Source organism: Lynx rufus, unplaced genomic scaffold (assembly GCF_022079265.1).
Source record: "Lynx rufus isolate CCGP_SWC_20201006 ecotype Redwood Valley unplaced genomic scaffold, mLynRuf1.p SCAF_14, whole genome shotgun sequence".
Classification (NCBI taxonomy): Eukaryota; Metazoa; Chordata; class Mammalia; order Carnivora; family Felidae; genus Lynx; species Lynx rufus.
Window position 1 is genome coordinate 42,491,331 of NW_025814828.1, and position 9,960 is coordinate 42,501,290.

The window sequence follows — 9,960 nt, forward strand, 5'->3', positions numbered from 1 at the left end:
TGCTCTCATCACAACCTCACACTCTCCTCCCCAGCTGTACTGAACTCATTTAAGTTCCCCAAGGGCCTTGGGCTTGCTCTCTAACCTCTAGGTCATTGTACATGCTGTACAATGCCTGAAACGTTTTTATCCTTTTACCTGGCCAACTCCACCTCATTCTTTGGGTGTTGGCCGGCTTAGGTCCTCCTGCCATCTGCATGCTTCTGCAATCCCATCGATTTTAGTCCTACAACACTACATTGTAATTGCTTAACTATCTGCCTTCCATGCTCACCTCGGGAGATCAGAGACAATGTCTTCTTTACCCATCTTTGTGTCACTAGGGCTAGCATGTGATATGCAGTTAATAAATATTTAGTGGGGGCACCTGGGTGGTTCAGTCCATTAAGCATCCGACTTTGGCTCAGATCATGATCTCGCGGTTCACGAGTTCGAGCCTCACGTTGGGCTCTGTGCTGACAGCTCAGAGCCTGGAGCCTGGTTTGGATTCTATGTCTCCCTCTCTCTCTGCCCTTCCCCCACTGGTACTCTGTCTGTCTCCCTCTCAAAAATAAATAAAACATGAAAAAAATTTTAAATATTTGGTGAATTACTGTATTATGTTATTATACATGTATTATATTTGGTAATTATTATTTCATAGATTAGCAACCTGAGGCAAGAGAAGTTTTAAGGATTGGAACCCAGGTTAAACCAAATGCGAGGTCTGTCTTAGTGCTCCACAGAGCTCAGTCACACACTAGTCTAGTGTACCCAGTAGCCCAGAATGTAGGGGATGTCCACAAGGAAGGGAAACTTACCAAACTGAGAAATACTTTTTACTTCTTTTTCTTTTTCACTCTTGAGTTCTTTTTCCTTTTATTAAGTAGGCTCTAGGCCCAATGTGGGGCTCGAACCCACGACCCCAAGATAAAGAGACTCATGTTCTACTGGCTGAGCCAGCCAGGTGCTCCCAAGAGATGCTTTCAATTAGGGTTCAATTCAGAGCCGTTTGCTGTTGGGAAGTCTGGGTTTAAGTCTCCTCTAACCTAGCATGTGCTGCTCTGGGTCTCAGTTTCCCCATCTGTGAGTGAGAAAGCTGGAGCAGATGATGTCCTAGGGGCATGTCTCAAGACATCCTGGCCTGCCTTGCTGGATGTAGATTCAACTCTTCAAGCCACTGTCTTTAATTTCTCCTAGATCCCCATTTTCCACAACGTGTCACCAACCACTGACCTCCCATACCTGTGCCCACACCAGTCCTTCTAGTTGGAAGGAATTGAAACCAGAGTACTTTCAACGCCCCAGCCCAACCCAGCCTCCGAACCCACAGAGCCAGGAGGTGCTCATCCTCGTCTCTCCTCTCAGGTTTTATTGACTGATGGAAACTACATCTTTGTCAGCCACCAGCTCCACAGGGACAGTGCTGGGGACAGGGAACCTGAGATGATGCCAGATTTCAGCCCAAGAGCAGACACAGAGTTCCGGAAGGTGACCCAAGAGGGAAAAGAGAGAGGAATATGTGAAAAGGCGTTGTGGGGGAGGAGGAGGAGGAAATCAAGAAGTTCCTCCTGCCTCCTACAACTCCCAGAGTTCAGGAACAACCCAGGCCTCAGCCCCTGACGCTTCTGGACTTCTGCCCAAGAACATGGAATCAGCCTATGATCTCCAAACACAGCCCAGCTCTCACTGGCTGCTAGGCTCTTATCTCAGCCAGTCCAGGCTCCAGCCCAACCCAGGAAGGAAACAAACCAGAGAAGAGAGGAGGAGTACTTAGAGGTGGCCCCTCTGATTAGGGCAGATGTAAACGCTGCAGCAAACTGGGCAGAGGCTTTGCATAATGTCACGGCAGCAACTGCTATTGCTAGAGATTGCTGGGGGCCCAGCGGAGGACGGGGTTGCAGGGACCCATTTCCAGCAGCCAGGAAAGGGGAATGGCATTTGTGCTATCTGTGTGTATTGGGAGAGGCAGCCTGACCCCTGAGCCAAGGCGAGGGCAGGGGGGTGGCAGGTCACTGCTGAGGCCACAGCCCATGAAGCCTGTGGTTGCATTCCAAGCTTCAGAATCGGGGAGTTGTTGGGCTTGGTGGAGGGTGGGGACCTCCCCTAGAGGCCAGAACAGAGGTGAAGGTTCTCTTCTCTGAACCCCCAAACCTCCACAGCCCAGCCAGAGAGAAGAGGGGGTCTCACCTCTTCTCGTCAGGCCAGAGCTCAGAAGTCAGGTGGGAGCCTGGGACACAAGAAGAGGAGCATGCAGGAGGCCAGCTAGGAGACGGAGGCCAGTCCCAGTGTGCTGGGGCAAGGAGGCCGGGGGCCTGAGGAAGCCCAGCACCTCAGTGCCCACTGGAACAGCTGTCTGGGGTGGGGAAAGTTGCCCCCTTCCCTGGCCACTTCCCCACCAGATGAGCTATTCCATGAAACTCCATTGCATAGTTCTCGGTGGGGGGCAGAAGGGGTCCCCAGGCATGCCCCTCCCCACCTCCCCAAAATATGGCTTTGGAAAGGAGTCCCCAAGAATCGAGAGGGCCCTCTGGATGGGCGGGCCCACTGCTCACAGGGAAGAGATCTTGACAGTCTCCGGGAGGAGGCAAGGGGTACCCAGGCTGGAGTTCCTGAGGGTGCTGCTGGCCCCACCGCCATCACCAGGGGAGGAAGGCTGGCTCTCATCTGGGGTGTTGGCAGGAGGGGTAGGGATACTGATAATGGCAGCCACGAAGTCCCGGCTGTCGCAGTTCAGGTCAAGGCAGTCATGGGGCTTGGCATTGAGGCTTGAGCGGCTGTGGATAAGGGTGGGGAGACAGAAGGCTCTTAAAACGCCATCTTAATACTTGCCACAGTGATCATGACATTTAATGAGCACTGACTGAAAAGCTAGCACTGTGCTAAATGCTTCATCTGCATCCTCAATTATGGTCGTGCCCAGTGAGGGCTCTGGGGTCAGATGGTCCTGGGTTCAAATCCTGGTCTCATTTTAGCATCTCTAAACCTCTCTTCTTTTTCTTTCATGTGTAGCACGGGAATAACAGCATTTTCTACCTCATAAGGTCATTGTGGAGATTACATGAGATGGTAAGTGATACAAAGTGCTCAGAGCAGTGCCCGGAACAGAATGAGCACACATTCAAAAATGTTCTCCGTTTCAGTTACTCCTTATGATGCCAAAATTCTCACAACAATCCATAGTCAGATCTACACAACCCTGTCCCTGTTCCTTTCTGGTTTTACTTCCTACCACTCTCCCCCTCACTCACTCCACTCCACTCAGAGTAGCTTCCTGGCTACATCTCTAACATGCAGACCCTTTTCAGCCTCAGGGCCTTTGCACAGGCTATTTGCTCTGTCTAGACAGCTCTTCCTCTAGACATCCACATGGCTCCCTCCCTCACCTCCTTCAGGTGTTACCTCAGCAAAGCCTTCCCTGACCACACTATTTAAACTGCATCACACCCTCTTCTGTGTTCTCTGTCCCCGATCCCCAATTTATTTTTCTTCTTGGCACTTAACATACTATATCATCTCTGTGTTTCTTTGTTTATTAATTGTCTCATCCCACTAAAATATAAATTCCAGAAGGTCAAGGATTTCTATCTGTTCTCTTCACTGCCTAAAGTGGACTCAACTCCTAAACTCCTGAAGTGAACTCCAAAGTTCCTAAAATTATGCCTGGTATGTAATAGGTGCTCAATAAATGTTTGTTGAAAGAACCAATGAAGAACAAGTTCCAGACAAGATAATCCCAAGCTCCCAGCATACAGGAGTTTGGGTTCGAACTTGGCTTGCTAGGCCCCAAGTCATGAAACCTCAGAGGCCCTGGTGCAAGGTCTGAGCTTCCCCAGGGGTAGCCAACAGGTGGGGGCGCTTACCTCTGAGGGGCAGGACTCCTCCGCAGCCCTGCCAGTGTGTCCAGCTCCTGCATGCTGCCACGACTGACCGAGGCAGTGGAGTTGGCAAGGCGAATGGCACGGCGCTTGGCCCTGCGGGGGCAGCAGGAGGACAGCAGGCTGCCAGGTCCCGCAGGCTGGGAGGACACAGAGGTGCTGCGGCTGGTGCGGCCCCCCAGTGAGTCGGCACCCACGGCCTCGCTGAAGGTCAGCTCATCTGTGAACTCGTGGCACTGTGGGCAGAAGGAAGGCACAGTCACAAGGCACCACACAGGAACTGACCCCACCCCTAGGCCTCTGCTTAGGCCATTCCTTTCTTTCCAGAAGTCACTCTTGATTCCCTTCCCTTGCCCATCCTTCAAGGCTCAGCTGTACCGGGCCTTCTTCCAGGAAGCCCTGTGTGATTTCCACAATTAGTAGTGAGCCTCCCATCCCAGGGTGGGAACTGGCTTGCCCACAGAGGAAACCCCCTCATTCCACCATGCCACCTCTCATTAGGTCTCACCGTTGTCTTCTCCAGACAGTGCAGGAGGTGGTGATGTTGTTGCTCAAAAGCAGAACGGTTCCTGATACATAGTGCCTGTTCGTCCACACTGCTACTGTCCTGGAGTGGACGGAGCAGGGGGATGAGGTCAGGACCCTCTTCTCCTCCCATCACTGCTCACCCCCCAACCCCAATTCAGGCCCCTCCCCACCTCAAGGCCCCCGTTCTGCTTGTACTGCAGGAAGGCATTGGTGGTACCACTCTTTGCCAACCGGATCCTTGCCAAGCGCACCTTCTACAGAGAGAGGAGGAGATAGAGGGTCAGGTGGGTAAACACAAGAGTAGACTGGCTTTGGGTATGGGGAACAGGAGGTACTCAGATGGAAGGGGCAGTTACCTGCTGTGCTCGGCGCTTGTCAGCACGCTGGTTCTGGTGGTAGATGCGGCTAAAGTTGGACACGATGACTGGCACAGGCAGTGCAATGACCAGGACACCACTGAGGGAGCAGATGGATCCGAAAATCTTGCCAGCAATGGTGCTGGGCACCATGTCTCCATAGCTGGGGCCGGGGGAGGTAAGCCAAGGTCAAGAAAAGTGTTCAAGCACCCCTCAGTCTCCCCCTCCGTTCCATCCAGCCTGACGCACTTTGCAACCCTGGCCAGGCACTGAAACTCTCTGAGCCTCAGTTTCTCACTCTGCAAAATGTGGGGAAAGACCTCTGTGGCCACCAGTGGGGGGTGGGGGTCAAATGAGAAACTGGCCCTTGGGCCCCTACCATCTGCTGCCCCCATCTGAGCTGCACACCGAACATCTGAGTCAGCTGGAAATCTATTAATACCAAGCAGAGGGGAGAAGGAGGAAGTGACAGGCAGTAAATATAGTTTCCTGGGGAGAGAGTCCCAGCACCACTAGCCAGCTGAGGGGCTCTGAGTCCCGGGAGAAGTGCTCTGTTGTATTTGCTTACATCTGTCTTACCTTCTGTAGGTAGGACCCCTTCTTATCTTCCAGAAAAAAAGTCTTGAAACTGTCCGCATATGAAAAAATAGGGGAGGGGGGAGCCTTGAAACTCCGTCCTCCTTGTCTCCATGCCACCTCCTCTCCCATGGAGCTGGAGCAGTGCCAGTCTAACCAACTTGTTTCACAGGGTGGGGGTGGGGGGACCAAAGCCCAGGGAGGTTCTGTAACTGACTGGCTCAAGATCACACAGCACACTTTTGTTCTGATCATGGGACCAATTAGATCCCCTCCCCTCTGCGGTCCCAGCCTCTAGGCCTTAGCTCAGTCCATGTCCCTCTTCCCCCCAAGGATGGCTGTTGCTTATTTCTTTGTTTTGACTCATTTAAAAGTCTCTCCAACTTGGTCATTTCTGGTCTGTGATGTGTCATCTCAGACTGTGTCCTCAACTATGAGATGCAGGCAGCTGTCCACCCTCCCGGGGTTGTTGTGAGGACTCAGTAGGGTAAAAGGCACCCAAATACCCAGTTCCAACCCACTCTCAGGACTCAGCATTTGTTTGTCGATCCAATTGTGAACCTCCAACCAGAATTACTTTCTACTCCATACAAACCTCAAATCAATTTTTCTGTACCTCTGTTAAAGCACTGATCAAGCCCAATCCATCCATTCAATAGATATTGAGCAGCAACTGTATACCTAATCCCAGTGATGGAAATTTAGAGGAACATGGTACCTGCCCTAGACAATGTCTTTAAGAAGAACACGAGTTTGGTGATTCCGTGTGATACTTTTATCCCAACTGTTTCCTCTCAGGGATTGGCACTTAAAAAATAATGTCGAAAATACATTGTCCTGGAGAACATCAAAGAATCACAAAGCCACAGGGGTAGTACCCCCATACAGCAGATGATTCTAGAGGTTTGGGAGACATGGGTCCTCAAGATGGGAAAAGGGGGTGATAGAAAGCCAGTACCTATGTATCCTACACCAGAAACTTTCAGAGAACTTTCACAACTGTGATGTCACTGAATCCCCTCTAGATGAAGGGATAATCATGTCTCATTTGACACAGGAGATAACAGGCCCAGAGAAAACAAGGTCAACAGAAAAAGTGCTGCTAAAACAATCCTTGAACCCAAGTCTCCTGACCTGGAAGGTGAAGGCATTGTCAGAGCTGTGAGGGATTTGGAGATTAGTCCAGCTCCCTTCATTTTGACAGATGAGCAAACTGAAGTGCACACTGAGAAAAAGAAATCATTTATCTAATCTTCCCAATCTTTTTTTTTTTGAGAGAGAGAGAGAGAGAGAGAGAGAGTTTATGTGCATGAGCACACAAGTGGGGGAGGGGCAGAAAGGGAGAGAGAGAATCCCTGTGAGGAGCTCCATGTGGGGCTCAAACCCATGAACCATGGGATCATGACCTGAGCTGAAGTCGGACGCTTAACCGACTGAGCCACCCAGGCAGCCCTCTAACCCTAACCTTCAGAAAGGGTGAGTGTAATTGATCGGGCAGCTCCCAACACAGGGTCTGCACTCACCCAAGCGTAGTCATGGTGACAATGGTATACCAGAAGGCCGCAGGGATGCTAGTAAAGTTGGTCTTGTTTGTGCCCTTCTCGGCATAAAACATGACAGTGGCGAAGATGATGATGGCCATGGTAAGGGAAAAGAGGAGAAAGCCCAGCTCAGAGGCACAGCTCTTGAGTGTGTAGCCCAGAATCCTCAAGCCCTGTGAGTGCCTGGAGAACTTGAAGATGCGGAATACCCGGAACACACGCAGGGTGACAAAGGCGCCTGAGACATCCTCGTTCTTGGGCACGAAAAGCCCAATGTAGTAGGGCAAGATGGCCACGACGTCGATAAGGCTCATTACGCTCCGCAGGAAGCGGCAACGGCTGGGGGCGGCGAATAGCCGCAGGAGGTATTCACCCGTGAATATGAGCACACAGGCCGTGTCCATACAGAAAAAGGCCAGTGGGAAGCGGTCGCCACAGGGCTGCTCCCTCGGGGGCCGCCGCGCGGGGCCGCGGCACGGGATGGTCTCGACCACATTGGCGATGACTGACACGGCAATGAAAAAGCCGGTCACATAGTAGAAAACGAGGGCCGCCGTGCTCGTGTGGGGGTTCTCGAAGGCCCGCCAGAGCCGCTGCCGCAAGGAGCTGCCGGCAGGCAGGGCTGGGCCATCCCCGGCCTGCTCAGCTTCCTCGTCCTCCGCCAGGCGCTCGGCGTTCTCCTTCTTGCGGTCCCGGTACTCTTCGAGGCAGCAGTCGCCCACGAGCTCAGGCACCAGACCATAGAAAGCCAGCTCTTCGTCGAAGGCCTGGATGCACTCCTGCCGCGGGCAGTGCAGCCGACCCGTGCGGTAGAAGTTCAGAACATGCCGGAACATGTCGGGGTCGCGATCGAAGAAGTACTCGCCGGAATCAGCATCATAGAAGAATTCCTTTTCTGAACTGCCCAGGAGGGTGTCAGGGTAACGGTCCAGAGTGTTCTTCCAGGTCTCAAAGCGCCGTCCGCTCACGTTCACCACCAGAACCTCATCCCCTCGAGACGCCTTCACCCCGGGCGCAGGGGGCAGGGGCTGCTGGGCCAGGGGCAGCCAGCCCACCGCGGCCGCCCTCGCAAACGGCAGCCACGTGGCCACGCCTGCCGCCATCCTGCCGCGCCCCAGGCCCACGGAGACTGGGGGGGGGTGGCCTTTAGGAGAGTGTGGCTGTCTCCAGGATGGTGGGAACTTGGGGAGGCCCTGGGCCACTCGCACAAGCAAACTGGGGGTGTCTACAGAGGCCAAGAGGAACCAGGAGGAGGAACTAGAGAGATGGGCAGGGGCTTGGGGAGCATTTAGAGGGTCTGGGAAGGACCTGGGGGATGTCTTGAGGGAACTACGGAGAAGGGGCTAGGGGGACATGGAGAGTAGCAGAAAAGGGGAGCCTAGAGGGACCAACGAGGATCTCAGGGAGTGTTTAGAAACGCTGAGATGGTTCTAGAGGGGTCAGCAGGTGCCTGTGAGATGTCTGGGGTGTCTAGGAGGGGCAAGAAACGCTGGGGACCTGTCCACACTCTCAAGAGTTCTGAGGGAAAATGGGGCTGGGACCCCTTAGTGGGCTTGGAGAGGGGATTGGTGCATCCAGAAGGCTAGAAATGGGACCAGAGGTGTTTGAAAGAGGCCAAGAGTAGCTGGAGCGGGGTTCTGGAGGGACTGAGAAAAGTGAGGTGGGTTGTCCACACCCTCAAGACTTCTGGGGAAAAGATTAGGGGATTGGAGCTCCCTCGTGGATCTAGGAAAGGGGTTGGTGAATGTAAGAGGTGGCTATAGAACCAGGAGGTTGTAAAGAGGCTGAGAGGTGTCTTGGGAGTGCCTAGAGCTGCCAAGAATAGCCTGGGGGGGTGTCTATACTCTACAGGAGTTCTGGGGAAGGAAGGCGAGGTGGGGCCCCCCTAGAGGGGCTAGGGAAGGCAATGGGGTATCTAAAGGGGTAGATATGGGGCTAGGTTATCTTTCAGAGACTGAGAGGTGTCTGGGAGAGAGGGGTATGGGGGGTGCTGAGAAAGTCTGGTCTACCCTCTCCAGAGTTCCAGGGGGAGGAAAGGGGCCCGAGGAAGCCCCCTGGTGCTCCGTTGGAAGTTGGGAACAGCCCCAGCGCACCCAGATGTTAAAAGACTAAGAGGAGAGGGGTCCCCCCAAAATGGGTTGGAGAGTGGGATGAGGTGTTGAAAGGGTGTTGGGTGTGTCTCCAGGGAGGGGGGCTGGTGGGCCTTGCAGGAGGTGGATGGGGGAGGCCGGGATAAAGCTGTGTGCCACCGTTGGGGGCTGGTCTGGGGAAACCACACCCCGATGGGCTGTCAGTGTGTGCTGGACAGCGGCAGTAGCAGCAGCGGCAGCAGGAGGAGGAAGAGGAGAAGCAGCCACAGCCAGGCCTAGGAGAGGAGAAGGCAGCACAGGCAGGGGGGTCCCTGGAAGGACAAGGTCCAGCAGAACCCCTGGGGACTATCCCAGGATGGGTTAGGGTGTGGGGGCTGGACCAGGGAAGGACAAGGACAGCGCTGTGGGTGGCCCCCTCCCCCTCCCCAAAGGGCCGTCCTCACCTGTGTCCCCGCTGCAGCAGCGGCAACAGCGGTGGGGCTGGGGGTACCAAACACCGGAGCTCCTACCCCCCTCTGCAGAGCTGCCCGAGTTCTCCTCCTCCTCTGGCTCTCTCTCCCCGCCCCTCTGAGCTTGCCGGGAGATGGAGAGAGAGACAGGGAGGGGCCTCGTGGCTCCCAGAGCCCCCTCCCCTAGGACAGCCTGAGAGGGACCCTGGGGAGACTCCGCCTCCTACAAAGCTGGTTGGGCCTCAGTCGCGTCATCTGGAAAATGGGGGTGGCAGGGAGCTTTGCCAGTTCTCCCCACCTCCTTCCTGGACTCCCCCCTCTTCCTGCCCAGCTCCTACCCCCTCTGCCCCCAGGGGCCCCCACCCCCACCCGTCTGAATCAGCAGCACTTAGCAGATCCGATCGATGGGGAGGCGTCTGTTAATGGCCCCAGAGCGGAGTGCCATGGGGAATGATGCAGCGCTGTGTCCCCTCCCTGCCCCCATGCTGGAGAAGGGCTGGAGAAGGGGGTGGATGGAGGGACCGGTGGGGGGCATTTCTCTAGATGGCAAGGCCCCCAAAGCT

At 54.4% G+C, this 9,960-nt stretch overlaps 1 protein-coding gene across 2 annotated transcripts; it reads right to left on the minus strand.

The window, feature by feature from the left end:
- Window positions 1-1,336: 1,336 nt before the first annotated feature.
- Window positions 1,337-9,605, minus strand: KCND1 (potassium voltage-gated channel subfamily D member 1). 2 transcript variants are annotated; one of them, XM_047076217.1, is made up of 8 exons: window positions 9,392-9,605; window positions 6,841-8,083; window positions 4,742-4,904; window positions 4,556-4,639; window positions 4,366-4,464; window positions 3,843-4,093; window positions 2,535-2,756; window positions 1,337-2,209 (listed from the first exon to the last, which is right to left on the minus strand). In XM_047076217.1, the coding sequence occupies exons 2-8, from the start codon at window positions 7,959-7,961 to the stop codon at window positions 2,191-2,193; spliced, it is 1,959 nt and encodes a 652-aa protein (XP_046932173.1). In that variant the 5' UTR covers window positions 7,962-8,083; window positions 9,392-9,605; the 3' UTR covers window positions 1,337-2,190. The 2 variants fall into 2 exon arrangements, with proteins under 2 accessions (XP_046932173.1, XP_046932174.1); XM_047076218.1 differs by having other exon boundaries at window positions 1,337-2,756; window positions 6,841-9,604.
- Window positions 9,606-9,960: the final 355 nt, after the last annotated feature.

Bases quoted from the DNA above. Each gene is read 5' to 3' on its own strand.
- KCND1 (XM_047076217.1), bottom strand. From the start codon at position 7,961: ATGGCGGCAGGCGTGGCCACGTGGCTGCCGTTTGCGAGGGCGGCCGCG. The intron at 4,094-4,365 runs GTGAGACCTAAT...TTCTGCCCACAG, and splicing joins ACTGTCTGGAGAAGACAACG to TGCCACGAGTTCACAGATGA. The intron at 2,757-3,842 runs GTAAGCGCCCCC...CCTTATCCACAG, and splicing joins AGGAGTCCTGCCCCTCAGAG to CCGCTCAAGCCTCAATGCCA.